Source organism: Leucoraja erinacea, chromosome 2 (assembly GCF_028641065.1).
Source record: "Leucoraja erinacea ecotype New England chromosome 2, Leri_hhj_1, whole genome shotgun sequence".
NCBI lineage: Eukaryota > Metazoa > Chordata > Chondrichthyes > Rajiformes > Rajidae > Leucoraja > Leucoraja erinaceus.
Window position 1 is genome coordinate 21,019,155 of NC_073378.1, and position 15,862 is coordinate 21,035,016.

General features: G+C 38.2%; 1 protein-coding gene across 12 annotated transcripts in view; it reads right to left on the reverse strand.

The window, feature by feature from the left end:
• The window catches only part of mllt10 (MLLT10 histone lysine methyltransferase DOT1L cofactor), a 227,184-nt gene that overhangs the window by 209,430 nt on the left and 1,892 nt on the right, over window positions 1-15,862 (reverse strand). For 3 of the 12 annotated variants that reach the window (XM_055652641.1, XM_055652615.1, XM_055652582.1), the window contains exons 2-3: window positions 5,397-5,476; window positions 4,103-4,157 (exon numbers count right to left, since the gene is read on the reverse strand). In XM_055652641.1, the coding sequence (XP_055508616.1) occupies window positions 4,103-4,132 (30 nt within the window). In that variant the 5' untranslated portion in view covers window positions 4,133-4,157; window positions 5,397-5,476. The other 9 variants (XM_055652561.1, XM_055652571.1, XM_055652623.1 and 6 more) reach the window with 7 other exon arrangements.

Consider the following 15,862-nt stretch of genomic DNA (forward strand, 5'->3'; position numbering starts at 1 on the left):
CAACAATCTTTACATTCAGGATTTTCAACAGCCAGAAACAATACGTTTCGAAATAGCTAGTTCCTTCATCTAATACAAATTGTGGTTATATCTGGAAGGCACTGATAAAGCAAACGTTAAAAGAGAAATGCAAAACTGATTGAGTATAAATTTAAAAAGTACTGCATGGCACAAATATAATGCTGAATGCAATTAAGTAAATAGCCTATTTAGAGGTTGAATAACATATGTCCATATATTGGAAAAGAACATTTTACAAGCAGATTTTCCTGACAATTTTAAAAGACCAAAACCACTTTTACACAATAAATTTTCCTGAATTACTAACACTAGCCACCTACCAGCAGAGTCACAGACAATCCAATATCGGCTTTAAAGGTTTATTGCCTGTCATGGCTGTTAACTAACTATTTAAATTGAGAAAGTCAATGATTTTCCACGCCCTTGCCAAGAATGAATCGTCTTTACCAAAATATAGCAAAATTTACTTTACAACACTTGAAAAAGATACAAAATACTCATCCTGTAAGTGCATATTATTTCTAGGTGAATTTACTACAAAATGTTGTATTTAAAAGTACAGCCGTTTAAAAAATAGACATTTTTGAGCAATTTCAACATTTGTTCAAAGATGTCAACATAGACACTCAACTACAAACAGCAACGACAAAATTAACTTAATTAAATGTCAGTTATAATTTCAAACCAATTGATTGAACCAGTCTAAAAATTCTATTCAACAGGTCTGTTGGTACATCAAAAGCTAAAATTTATAACATGGCAAGATTTAAAGTGTGTGTGATTTGCATATGTAGAACGGTAGCAAAATTCATAAACTATGCATTCATTTTATATTTAAATATACCTGTGATTCACCCAACAAAAGCCACTGATACCCAGCTGGGTGGAGCAACTCCATCTACATAGATAGGTCAGTACGTGCTGAGAAGCAACTTCACACTAATAAGACCAGATATGCTTTTATATTAGATTGGTATATGCTGGTATGGCCAAATTTCCTAGAAGACAATTCTTGGACACTTGGCCACAACCGAATGTAAATTTGTAGAAACTCACACAGATTAAAAGACCTGCTAAAAATAGGTTTGCCTTTAGCATTCAGCCGACTTTGTAGCTTTTCCTCAAATTCATCATCAAAAATGTTCTGGTAAACATATTCTCATTATCATTCAGTAACTTCAAGCAATACAAGTTTAATGACTTAATAGTCCAAGACAATAAACATTAATGTATGATTACTGCAATCATTCCTGAAACTGCCATGATCAACATCAGTGATGCCTTTTAATGCAGTTAGAACTCTATACCAATGCAAGACAAAATTCTTGAGGGGTTGGACAGGATTGATGCAAGAAGATTGTTCCCGATGTGGGGGAAGTCCAAAACAAGGGATCACAGTTTAAGGATAAGGGGGAAGTCTTTCAGGACCGAGATGAGAATTTTTTTTTCCCCCACATAGAGTGGTGAATCTGTGGAATTCTCTGCCACAGAAAGTAGTTGAGGCTGGTTCATTGGCTATATTTAAGAGGGAGTTAGATGTGGCCCTTGTGGCTAAAGGGATCAGGAGGTATGGAGAGAGGGCAAGTACGGGATACCGAGTTGGATGATCAGCCATGATCATATGGAATGGCGGTGCAGACTCGAATGGCCTACTCCTACACCTATTTTCGATGTTTCTATGTTTCTATGTAAGACGATCATGTATTCTTTCACTTTCATTAACTCGTTTTAAAAAATGCTCACAAAAAATGTCAGATTCACCAATATATCACGCTTATGCAGCGTACAACAAATGTATTATTTGAAATAACCATGCCACTTGGATTTCTAAATGGAAGCATATAATCCTGTAAATTACAGAAATGTTGATGTTGTCTGGAAGACTTCCAGTTTCAGGAAATATAAACCACACTGTGTCAAACAAGGATTCTGATTAAAACGCAAACCACCATGTTCTTATCGTGTAGTATCTAATAAGAACAGGGACATATGAAACATAAATTAGGTGTCCAGTTTAATGCGCTATATAAAGTGGGCAACACATACAAACTAATATGTTTCCCACACTCAAAATAATTTTTAAAGAGCGCGTTATATACCGTTGCTACATATACCATATATCCATTTGCTCTCATTCACTGTTAAGTCAAAGTGAACATTTTTCTTTAAAAAATACAAAATTTTCAATATTATCCATGAAGCCTTCACAATTAGGTTTGTCATTGTTTTAATATGGTATTATAATTCTAAGACAGTCGCATTATAGATTTGGCCTAATGCTCTCCTGACCTAGTAAGTTTACCTAACAGATAAGCTCATTGAACAAATACCAGTCAGTCAATGTCTCCCATGGAAGGAACAAGGAAAAGAGACTCACAAAATGGAAAGTAAAAGGAGATCCTACCTTATCACATCTTTACACTCAAAGATTTTTCCATATCGCATCTTTACACTAAATTAATTATCCTTTGCTCGAGTACGGCCTCACAAAAATGAGAAGCTCTCCACTCAGCTAGCAATTCTTCATGTGCAAGTACAGTGCCTCAATATAGACACAAAAAGCTGGAGTAACTCAGCAGGACAGGCAGCATCTCTGGAGAAGGAATGGGTAAATTTTCGGGTCGAGACCTGTTCACCTTTTGTATCTATGATTGGTTTAAATCAGCATCTGCAGCTCCTTCCTACACAGCGTTCCAAACGGTTAAAGACTACTAAAGACGAAAGACAACCAAACCTGGTCTTCACTTCATATTTGCAAACATGAAATTTACTACAGAAGATTTTACTGGATAATGATTCAAGGATTTAAGAGAGAGTTAGATAGAGCTCTAGGGGCTAGTGGAGTCAAGGGATATGGGGAGAAGGCAGGCACGGGTTCTTGATAGGGGACGATCAGCCATGATCACAATGAATGGCTCGAAGGGCCGAATGGCCTCCTCCTGCACCCATTTTTTATGTTTCTATGTTTCAATAGAAACATTTTGGCGTTCATTATTTTAGCAAGAGGACATCGGCTTGATCAGTTAACAATGTGCATAACGTTGCATCTTTCAAGTAGATTCCTCAGAATGGTCTACTTATTGTAACTATCTGTACAGTGACTTGCTTTAAAAGCTCTAAAAAAGTTGCTTCTCAGCACGTACTGACCTATCTATGTAGATGGAGTTGCTCTACCCAGCTGGGTATCAGTACTTAAAAATGAACCTGGTTTCTATCTACCACTTTTGTCTGTCATGTACATATTAAAATTATGATGGAACAATTTAATTAGAATACAATAATTCTAGAATGCAAAAAAAATGTCAAGCACATTATCACAAACAAACAATGACAAACATAAAGGTAGTGGAGCTTCAATTTAGTTTTAATTCCTATTTTAAATAAACAAATTTGAAACTTATTCCAATATTCCATTTTACATACAGAAAACTGAACAAGTACTATTAATGCTATGCTTCAAACGTATATATTCCTACAAACCACGTGATTAAGCATATGTTTAAAAAAAATCACAGAACCGAATTCACAAGCAACCAACCACTAGATGGAGTACACTTAGAAAGTACTCAAAAAAATGCCTTAAAATATGAAAATAATGCGAAACAATGTACCAATCACACACAATTAGAATATATTTGACACTGTTTCGGTATTAACAATAGGATCTAGACAAAAGCAGTAACTGTTCCTGATAACCATGCCCATATTTGCATGTATCCACACACAAGTAACTTGAAAACTATTTATTTCTGTAGCTGTCACAAAAAAATGAAATCAATTCAATGTTGAAGTGATTACTTGCATCAATAATAACTACCCCTACATAATAAATGGTGTAGTCCATTAAAATAGTGATTGCAAAACGTTAAGACATTCAACATGCCTCATATGTATTTTCCAGCCAAAGTGCCAATCAGTAAAAGGCAAACTAACCAGTACATTTTGTCTATTCATAACACATTCACACACTGCACGTTTCTTTTGTTAAAAATACAAATACATCTACTACAAACACAATCACCAAAGTTATAAAATCGTCGTAAAGAGGTAGTTTATTTCATTAATATGGAGATGAACTTACCGCAGTTGTCAGTCCTCTTGAGAGCGCCATCCTTATGAGGGCAAAGTTCACATTTCTTGGGAAAAAATAGAAAGTCAGGTGCTGACTCTACACAACGTAAAATAATGGCGTTTACTGCTAAACTATAATGTGGGTAGAATTAATCACCACGAATTAAATCATCTGTCATTTCTCGATATCGGCTGCAATTCAAACGCCTAACCTAGTATACTTCCAACAATATTCTGTATGCACCCTGTAGCAAATCAGGGTGGCTCGCTGCGTTGATAACGTCACTATTTTAGTGTTTCAGTCTAATCATCAACGGTAAGCGAAACATACAAAAAAAACTTCAAAACAGAATAGAACTGAGCTAAAACGCCCATTTGTTTCGTCCCAATCTGCTGAAAAACGGTGCCGGAATTACATACATTCCCCATCCCCCACGTTAACGCAGAAGAGCACCCGAATGCAGTCGTTTGGTGAAGACGCAAATAAGCGTTCTAATCCCCGCAATCGAAACTCAACCAGTTGAAATAAGTAAAATAGAAGGCAATGACTAAACATCGGAACTAGTGCGTTTTCTTTTCTTTTCAAATTACTAAAAATAGAACCACCGCAACTGAATAATCAGAAAACGTACTGAGAGGTCGATCCTTTGGTTTTGGGGAGAAAAAAACTCCCTCTTGCTGCCTGACTTAGTGAATGTCGTTAAGGCGCTGCCCTACATACTGCAAATAGCAGCACTTCACATAGTCTTCCGCATATTTTATTTTCGTCACCTTGGGAGGCCGCTTATCATGTACTGAAAGCACACCATGATGACGGCACCGAGCTCGCAACGTAATTGCTCGACCAATCGACACCAAACAACTGGGGAATTTTAAAAAAGTCCACATTCTCTGCAAAACAGGCACGTGAGCAATAATAAAAGGGGGAAGGGAAGGGATCACATCCAGCCATCTGAACAGCTTTGTTATGCCACTGGATCATTTTGTCGTAGTGTTTTGCAAAATGCGGCACGTGTTTGGCTGCAGAGCTATTCTGTCGCTATTCAAAATTAGAACGCAATTATTTTATAATATAGAAATACATAAACAGTTGCTGACAATAATGCTAAAGTATTGCGTTTATGATCGGCAACACAATTTCTAAATAGTCACTTTTTTACGTCGAAAAGTTAAAAAAAAATGCAGATGCTGAAAGTCGAAAAATATCAATTTTTGCTTATGCTGAAATCTGTTGCAAAACATTAAAATATATTGGCGACATAACTAAAGCATTGCGAAAAACATACTAAAAACACGGGACTCACCACTCGGGCAGCTCTCTCTTGCGATTCACATTTTCTGCAAAACCACGGTCCAGTGGGTACTTGAACAATGCCATAACATGCTGAAATTACAAGGGCAAAAAAATCCTAAAGACATCCATGCACCATGTCAACATTAATGTAAAAAGCACATTGTAATGAACTACAAATCTCCATTTTGTACCGCAAATATATATTTTTTGTTGGAAGCTTTTGAAAAGACAGCTTCGCGGATATACAAATAGACAAAACTCATTTTATACAGTTTCCATACGTTACTTATAAATTGTTATTGTGCATTCACACCCGCATCAAATACACGAACTGCTCATTCATACTGCCTTCCTTAACCATGGAGTTTTACTTCCAATAATTGGTTAATGAATACTAGAATTTAGAATTTCACACCAGTAATCTCTCTACTTTTTGGAATACAATTTGAAAAATAATAATGAAAATCAAAATATCAACAAATGATTTATATCAAATTAATATATTTTTTGTATGTGTTATAAGTAAATATGTTATTTGACTGTCATTAAGGAGAGGGGAATATGTGCCCAGTTTGTGTAGAAGTGTTCCAAATGAAAAGGCATTGATTTATAACTTGTGTTGGCATTGATTTATAACTTGTAAATATACAATATTTTTTATTTCTGACCTATCATTTCATTCTTGGAATGCTGTGCATGTGCCTTTCTTGCATGTGGTGTTACTAATTAGAAAAAGTGTATTTCATTAAACAATTAATTTTCTGATGAATGAAATATCCCATTAAACAGATATGAGAAAATACATTGTTTATTTCATACATGTTGATCATTAGAATGAATCAAGACTGGTTAAGCTGAGGGAAAACTTGAGTAGTTTATTTTGAAGTTTTCAGTGTATTTCAAATAAAATTACAATTTATAACAAATTAACATAAAGCCTTGATTGAAAATTCACCTTAAATCATTCTCAAAATCTTGAACCACTATTTAAAAATATTTAGGTCAATTACATTAATTGTCTTAGATTAAATTCAGACATAAGAATCGCCATGAGTGGCATACATTTTTTTCATAGATTCGGGCATTCAAGCCAAATCATAAAGCTGTTTATCTCTTTAACAAAATCTACACTTTGTCTTTTTTAAACTTATGCAGGAGGTATAGTTTGAAAATGAAACACTGTGTAAAGGAGGTTAACTATTTATTGATTGGACTTATTATAATTTTAATTGGTTTCAAAATTAAATACACTGAAAACTTCAAAATAAACTACTCAAGTTTTCCCTCAGCTTAACCAGTCTAGATTCATTCTACTGATCAACATGTATGAAATAAACAATGTATTTTCTCATATCTGTTCAATGGGATATTTCATTCATCAGAAAATTAATTGTTTAATGAAATACACTTTTTCTAATTAGTAACACCACATGCAAGAAAGGCACATGCACAGCATTCCAAGAATGAAATGATAAGTCAGAAATAAAAAATATTGTATATTTACAAGTTATAAATCAATGCCAACACAAGTTATAAATCAATGCCTTTTCATTTGGAACACTTCTACACAAACTGGGCACATATTCCCCTCTCCTTAATGACAGTCAAATAACATATTTACTTATAACACATACAAAAAATATATTGATATGCATACAAATAATTACAAACATTTATATGTGAAAATATATGCGATCCCCCACATATATAAAGGCCCAGACATATTACATTTATAAATACAGACATATACATTACAATATACATGTTTACACATCGTTTGCAGAAAGACATACTTATGCTTGTACTGTGCATGTTTATACAGGTAAGCACACAACTACATGCATTCCAGCAAACATACTCAAATCTGGCACAAACAAAACTACAAGAGACAAGCACATGTATTGTGTACGGCTATATTTCTGTAAACATATCAATTGTACATTCAAGAAGGCAACATCTACATTAAGAATTCTTGCCATCCGGGCCATGTCCTCTTCTCACAGCCATCATCGGGCAGGAGGTACAGAGCCTTAAGTCCCATGCCACCTGGACACCCATTTCCCTACAACCATCGAGTTCCTGAAATGACCTGCACAATCCTAATCATACCTCAGCAACAGAACACTATGGATGACCACTTCCACGACTATTTTGTTTTTGCAGGGTCTTTTTCTTTTAATTCTTTTACATCATTTATGTATAATTATGGTGTGTTGTCTGAATCAAGCAAGCTGCAAGCAAGCTGTTCACTGTATCTCACCATACTTGTGCATATGACAAAAAACTTGATTTAACTCGAGGTACAGAGATATATTTGGCCATATAAATAATAGGCACTTACACATTATTGTAGTCAAAGATCTACACACAAGTACACAAAAATGCAATCACACACGTGCACATGTGAATAGGCAATGGGGTACCTCCCAAATTCATGATTTTTATCACCAAGGTAGATTAGGGCAACAGATGCATGAAAGTCCATGTCAAACACTAATTCTATGCAAATCTCTTTTTTTAAATTCTTCCCTTATTCTCATCAACTCTCTCCAGATTCTCAATTCAGTTAATTGTCACGTGTACCAAGGTACAGAGAAAAGCTTTTGATGCGTGTTATCCAGTCAGCGGAAAGACAATACATGATTACAATCAAGCCATTAATTACAATCAAGCCACAGTGCACAGATACATAAATAAAAAAACATTTAGTGCAAGGTAATGCCAGCAACATCCGATCAAGGATAGCCCGAGGGTCACCAATAAGGTAGATAGTAGTTCAAGACTGCTCTCTGGTTATGGTAAGATGATTCAGTTGCCTAATAACAGCTGGGAAGAAATTGTCCTTGAATCTGGAGGTGTGCGTATTCACTCTTCTACGTTTTACCCAATGGGAGAGTGGAGAAGTGGGAGCGGCCAGGGTGCGACTCGTCCGTGATTATGGTGCTGGCCTACAATTTACAGCAGGCAATCAAACTATCAACTTGCTCTTGAGATATGGAAAGAAACCCACGTTCAAAGTGGCCCATTTCCACCATCTTCATGGCAGCTTTGGTGATTCTAAAAATGTGTTATTTTGTAGGTGCAGATTGCAGGAAAATTATGATTGGGTTAAATAGCATAAGAGACAAACTAGGTTATTGGGAAATAAGTAGAAACATGGGATTGATCTGAGAGCTGGCATAGACTTGATGGACCAAACACCATCCAATGTTGAAACAAATTATGAGATGTAGATATGGGCAATTATATTTGCCATTGCCAATGACACAAACATTCTGAAAAATTGCAGACATAAATAAACATTTGAAGAAGCACAAATATCACACACTAATATATGTATGACAATCTAAATATACCAATGAGCAGACAGACAACACAACTCTGAATGAACTACACACCATGGCAGGAACTATTGACCCAATTTCTCCTTTATGTGCATACAAAATCTGGAAAATTATATAAACACAGACGCACAACATTTTATAGAAAGACAGAACCATATGCCTACATGCAGTGTATGCAGCCACATACACACCCATGTGCACTTAAATATCCAAACACAATTGCACAAACATACCCAAGAGGAATGCTTCACTTACCTCTTGACTTGGATATTACAACAGTAAACTTGTTGTCATCTATACCTCTGGCCATATTCTAAATTGCAAGATATCCCCATTCACCCATGTGCGTGCTAACCTATTGCCTGCCAGTTGAGGAAAATTTCAATTTTAACACCCTGTGCCTTGTTACCAAATCTCTCCTTTGCTTCGCCTATTCATGTCTCTGTAAAATCATGCTCTACAAATCATCAATGCACCTTCACTGTTTCAGTTCTGCCTTTTCATTACCCTGAAATTAAGTACTAGATTAGATGTTCCAACCTAATGCCCCAATTTAGAATCTCAACTTGAGGACCAACCCTCTTCGTTTCCATAAATATTTTAGTGCTAATAGAACCGTAGCTGCTGGTCCAAAAGTGCTCAATCTCTGACTCTTCAATCACGTGTGCTTCCCTATTTCCTAAGAATAGGTCAAGCTATGCCCTCTCCTTTGTAGGACCCTCTAGATATTGCCTGAGGAAACTTTCCTGAACATTCTTGCTAAATTCCATCCCGTTTAAGACCTTGGCAATATGACCGACTCAATCAACATTAGGAAAGTTAAAATCCCCTTCTATGACAACCCTATTAATCTTGGAGCTATCCACAACCTCCCAGCATATTTGCTCCTCTAATTGGCGTTGATTATTTGGTTCAATCATAACAAGGTGATCATCCCTCCTCTATTTCTTAGGTCCATCCATATAGCCGCACTGGATAATCTCTCAGTAATGCCATCTCGAACTACTGCCATGAAATTCCGCTTAATCAATAGAGCAACTCCCACCTCTCTATCTTGGATGAACCTGCATTCTGGAACATTAAGCTGCTATCTTGTCCAACCTTCGTCAGGTTACTGTACTGGCTATAATGTCCCAGTCCCACATACCTATCCACGCACCAAGCTCATCCGCCTTATATCTTGATCCCCATGTTCCTATCCTGCCTGTCTGCCTAATGAACTTGTCATCATTGGCTTCTGTACTGTATCGACTTCCAGCCGCCCAATTGCCTCACAAATGCTTTGGATCCCATTCCCCTGCCAATCTAATTAAAATCTCATGGCACTTGCAAAACTGCCTACCAGGATACTAGTCTCCCTTCAGTTCAAGTGTAACCCATCCTTCTTGTACAGGTTCATCACTGCCCCAGAAGAGATCACAATGGTCCAAAAATCAGAATCTCTGCCCCCTTCACCAACACATGTCCCATCTTCCTATTCCTATCCTAGCCCATGGCACTAGACTTAATACGGCGATCACTACCCATGAGGTCCAGTTATTTAACCTTTTGCCTAACTCCCTATTTCACTCTGCAGGACCTAATCCCTTTTGCTATCCATGCCATTTGTATCAATGTGTGCACCAACCTCCCTCCCCCTTAAGAATGTTCTGCAATCGCTCCAATCACTCAAAAACATAAAACAAGGGGTTGTAATACAGTTAGGATATGGATGGCTTCAGAACTGTTCTGTCAAACGCAAAAGCAAATTGGAAAGAGTTTATTCGAGGGATGGACACAGGCATAATGGTGAATAGGGTCATGGATTGGAGGAGTTTGGCAGTGAAGATAATATGTGATGAAAGATAGGCACGTCATTCAGATGATTGGAATGGAACGGCCACGTGAAATAGCATGGTGAAGGAAATGAAAATTAATATGGATTAAAGCATTTTGCGATTCTCTGGAAAAGGAAATTAATGCAGAGGACTTACTGTAAAATAGGAAATTGCGACTGATATCACCAAAATACAAATAAATTAAGAAAAGGAGTCGGCCACTAGACCCCTCAAATTTAACTTGCTATTCAATATCATTATGGATAATCCATGCTGGACTCAACTCCCAGTTCCCCACAACCCTGAATTCATTCATCTTCAAAAAATATTTCTCTCTCCACCTTAAATAAATCGAATGATCTGGCCTCCACCCCCCTCTGGGGCAGGGAAGTCCAGAGATTCACTAGTCTCTAAAATAAGAAAATTCTGAGCTTACACCTTTAAGTGCCTAGCCCTTCTTTCACAGCCATGTTCACTTGTTTATGATTCTCCCTTGTGAAAATATCTGTTCTGATAAACACACTAAGATTGCACATGTTTGATAAGATAACCATATAAATTCCAAAGGAATACTGACTAGAATCATCTAGTTTCTCTTAATATGACAATCCTCTCATGCCAGGAATGAGCCTCACAAGTCTCCTTCAAAGAGACTATATCCTTTTTCAAGAAAGGTGACCCACGCTGTGCACAGTATTCTAGGTGCGGCCTAAATACATCATTTTCAGGCTAGAGAATGAATCTCAGTATTTCAGGGATCAATTCTTGGTCGACAATTACTACTTACATAAACGACCTGGTGGAGGGAACAAAATGTAGTGTTTTGCATGTTTGCCAATGATATGTAAATAGTTCGATGGGCGTGTTACAATGTTGTGAATCTGCAACGACATATGGATAAATTGCATGATTGGGTGCAATCCTGACAAAACGAGTTTAATGCGGGGCAAGTGTGATGAGGAAAAGGAATGAAAGGGCAGATTATCATCTTAATGAAGTGAAACTGCAATTGAATGATGTTCAGAGATATCTGGATGCTCTAGGTTTATGAAAGGTTAGCAGGTGATCCAGCAAATAGTTAAAAGGAAAACAATGCGATGATGACAGGTTTGAGAGAGTGATCATGAAGGCTTTTGGCACATTGGCCTTCATCAGTCAGAGTATAGTGTAGGAAGGAACGGCAGATGCTGGTTTACACCGAAGATAGACAAAAAGTGCTGGAATAAGTCAGCGGGACAGGCAGCATCTCTGGATAGAATAGAAACTAACAATTATCTATTATAAGGCTGATTAATCCCTAGGGCCTGGTGGTCTGCGTCCCAGGGTACTCAAGGAGGTGGTTCTCGAAATCTTGGATGCATTGGTGACCATTTTCAAATGTTCTATAGATTCAGGATCAGTTCCTGTGGATTGGACGGTAGCCAATGTTATCCCACTTTTCAAGAAAGGAGCGAGAAAGAAAACAGGGAATTATAGACCAGTTAGCCTGACATCCGTGGTGGGGAAGATACTGGAGTCAAATATTAAAGAAGTAATAACGGCACATTTGGATAGCAGTAAGATTGGTCCAAGTCAGCATGGATTTATGAAGGGGAAATCCGGCTTGACTAATCTTCTGGAAATTTTTGAGGATGTGACAAGTGAAATGGATGAAGGAGAGCCAGTGGATGTAATGTATCAGGACTTTCAGAAAGCCTTTGATAAGGTCCCACACAGGGGATTAGTGGGTAAAATTAGAGCACATGGTATTGGGGGTAGGGTATTGACATGAATAGAAATTGGTTGCCAGACAGGAAACAAAGAGTAGGAATAAACGGGTCCCTGTCAGAATGGCAGGCAGTGGCGAGTGGTGTGCCGCAAAGCTCGGTGCTGGGGCCGCAGGAAGGACATCCTTGCTATTGAGGCAGTGCAATGTAGATTCACGAGGTTAATCCACAGGATGGCGGGACTGTCATACGAGGAAAGATTGGAAAGACTGGGCTTGTATTCACTGGAATTTAGAAACATGAGGGAGGATCATATAGAAACGTATTAAATCATAAAAGGACTGCACAAGCTAGATGCAGGAAAAATGTTCCCAATGCTGGGGGAGTCCAGAACCAGGGCCCACAGTCTAAGAATAAAGGGGAGGCCATTTAAAACTGAGATGAGAAAAAACGTTTTCACCCGACAGTTGTGAATTTGTGGAATTCTCTGCCACAGCAGGCAGTAGAGGCCAATTCATTTGATGAATTTAAAAGAGTTAGATAGAGCTCTCGGGGCTACCAGAATCAAGCGAGAAGTCAGGCACGGATTACTGATTGTGGATGATCAGCCATGATCACAATGAATGGCGGTGCAGGCTCGAAGGGCCAAATGGCCTCCTCCTGCACCTATTTTCTATGTTTCTATGTACAAATGCAAATACAAATGCCGTGGCACAAATATTAACGCTTATGCAAATGTGTTAAAATCTATGCCATTAATCTTTGATTAACCTGTGCCTATCTAAACATTCTCAATTAACTTTTCCCAATAATTTTCTAACCTCCTGGCTTACTAACCTGTAGTTGCTCCATCTAATCCTTTCTCAGATTTTTCCAAAATCATGGTTGAGACACTTAATTCACTATTTTTTTAAGATGTTACACAATAGCATAATAAATTTTCCAGTGAACCCAATGAATTTAAAGGGAGCGCTGAGAATGGGGGCCTGTGAGTCCTGATTGAAAATTGATAGCCAAAACCTTTACAGTTTACAACTTTGTGTATTTAAATAGCCTGGGAAGGATTTCATCAAGCAGTCAATATATCAACTTTGTAAAATGCTAAACCTTTATCTCCTCTCTCATACAATATTTCTCACTCCTCTGTAGCATATCCCTCTTTTGTAAAGGAATTCATTATGAACCATGCCAATGCCTTCACAGATCCACACATGTTAACATTTTCATTAAGCAAACAAGGATTGCTAGGGCCTGGTATACAAGAGCTAATATAGGTTAGACACAAAATGCTGGAGTAACTATATTTCAGTATTTTGGGTCTGTCTTCGGTGGAAACCCGCATCTGCAGTTCCTTCCTACACGGGTAGTCTTGGTTATTTGCTTTCACGTCCACTCTTCAGAGACACATTCATCCCAACTTCACTCCTCTTTTGCTTCTACCTAGTGTGGAGATAAGTACCCTCTAGATGCTGCATTTTATTATTTTATTTTCTGGCCCTCTGAAATCTAATAATAAGACTGCTCTTATTTCAGCATGTGCCATTGGTACCGACATGATCACAATCTGTGGTTATTTTCCCTTTACTGTAACCCCCACCTAGAATGTTTGCACTCATTTAATGGCATTCAGGAACCAGGCATCAGAAAGATATGCCATCCTGAAGTTACATTTATGACTGCAGAAGAGATTTTTGTCTCTTTAATACTGAATCTAATAACCCTTTCCTGACCTTTTCACGTTATCTGGAAAGTTTAACTGAATTTCCGTGGGATAATATTTGGATCTAACTTCAATGGGATGCAAGATATACTAAGGGGACTTCACGAACTGTCTGGTTCATTCCTCTCTCTACCATCAATCATTCCCTCTTTCTCTAAATATTCAGAAATATCAATGTGCATGTACATTAATAAACACATTCTACACACTCTTGCTTAACTAAATATCCATAATCACAACTACATTGAAACATGTGAAACACATACATTTATACACATTGAATATGCAAAGATAAACATCTATACAAACATTCTGAATATCAGTCATGTATAAATGTACTTTCATTCTTAACAGTATATCCATAAAGGCATAAGCGTACAGATATTAAAAAATGAAGATCTGTAGACCATGAAATGTGCATACATAGGTATGCAAAAACTGATTTGCATAGAAGCATCCAGTTGTACACACATGCACTCATGGACACGCATTTCGTTGTAATGCATTTCGTTGTCTCTGTACTGTACACTGACAATGACAATTAATTGAATCTGAATCTGAATCCAGATGTCTTGATCATTATGCAGACTAATCCATACTCAAACCAAAACCACTGATACAATTTTATGCTTGTGTACAACTATGAACCTGTGCAATCTCACTTAAAGAGCTGTATTATTATACATATACAGCCACGAGACATACGTATATACAGAATCATAGACACAAGTGTGCCAATCTGAATAATTGCACATCATTTTTATTTCATGAATGACATGAAATACAATTATTTCACTAAAAGATCGCCACTCAGAATCCAGGAAGTTAACCTTATCACTCATGAAATGGGATATTTTAGAATTAACTGCACAAGTGCCAACAATGGACGGACACCGATCCTCTACTAAATTAATAATTGTCCCAAAATCATTGCATGAAGTCAGTTTCCCTCTGAAGGTTTATTTAATTGGGGGAAAAATAATTAAATCAGACCTCCCAAGGCCTAAAACTGTACTGAAGAAAAAGTCAGCTCGGAACCGGGCCTCGATCGAGGCTTCAGCCTTAAACGAGGCCGGAGGTCTATCCTGATGCTGCTGCTACTTCTGCAGAAATTTACCTTGATGAACGGCAACGTTACAACCGTGTCCGTCACAGTAAACTAGGGGGTTCTCAGTCCAGCCTCTCTCGTCTGAGCAAACGCAACAGCCGCCAATCATCTCCTTCATATTTGAAAAGTCAGCCGGAAGTCCACTTGAAACCATCTACGAGTAGAAGGGGAGAAAGAAAAGGGCAGGGAGAGAGAGGGGATAAAAAACATGGGAGGAGAGATTCTTGTTTTTGAATTCAAGTCCCACATTGTGTTAGCCCCATGTTGACGGGGGCCTGCCAGCCCCCCTCCCTCCCTCCCTCCCTCCTCACACGGGCACACACGGGCACAGACACAGAGACACGGGCTCGCAGCAGCCCCGGCTCAGGCTGCCGAGCAGCGCGAGCAGGCGCAATGACAGCCCACGAGGACGGCCACAGATTCAAACCCGAACAGCGTGTTTGAGAAGGAGGAGGGGGGGGGGGAGGGGGGGTTGTGTGTGTGTGTGTGTGGGGGTGTGTGTGTGTGTGTGTGTGTGTGTGTGTGTGTGTGTGTGTGTGTGTGTGTGTGTGTGTGTGTGTATATGTGTGTGTGTGTGTGTGTGTGTGTGTGTATGTATGTGTGTGTGTGTGTGTGTGTGTGTATGTGTGTGTGTGTGTGTGTGTGTGTGTGTGTGTGTGTGTGTGTGTGTGTGTGTGTGTGTATGTATGTGTGTGTGTATGTGTGTGTGTGTGTATATGTGTGTGTGTGTATATGTGTGTGTGTGTGGGGGTGTGTGTGTGTATGTGTGTGTGTGTTGTGG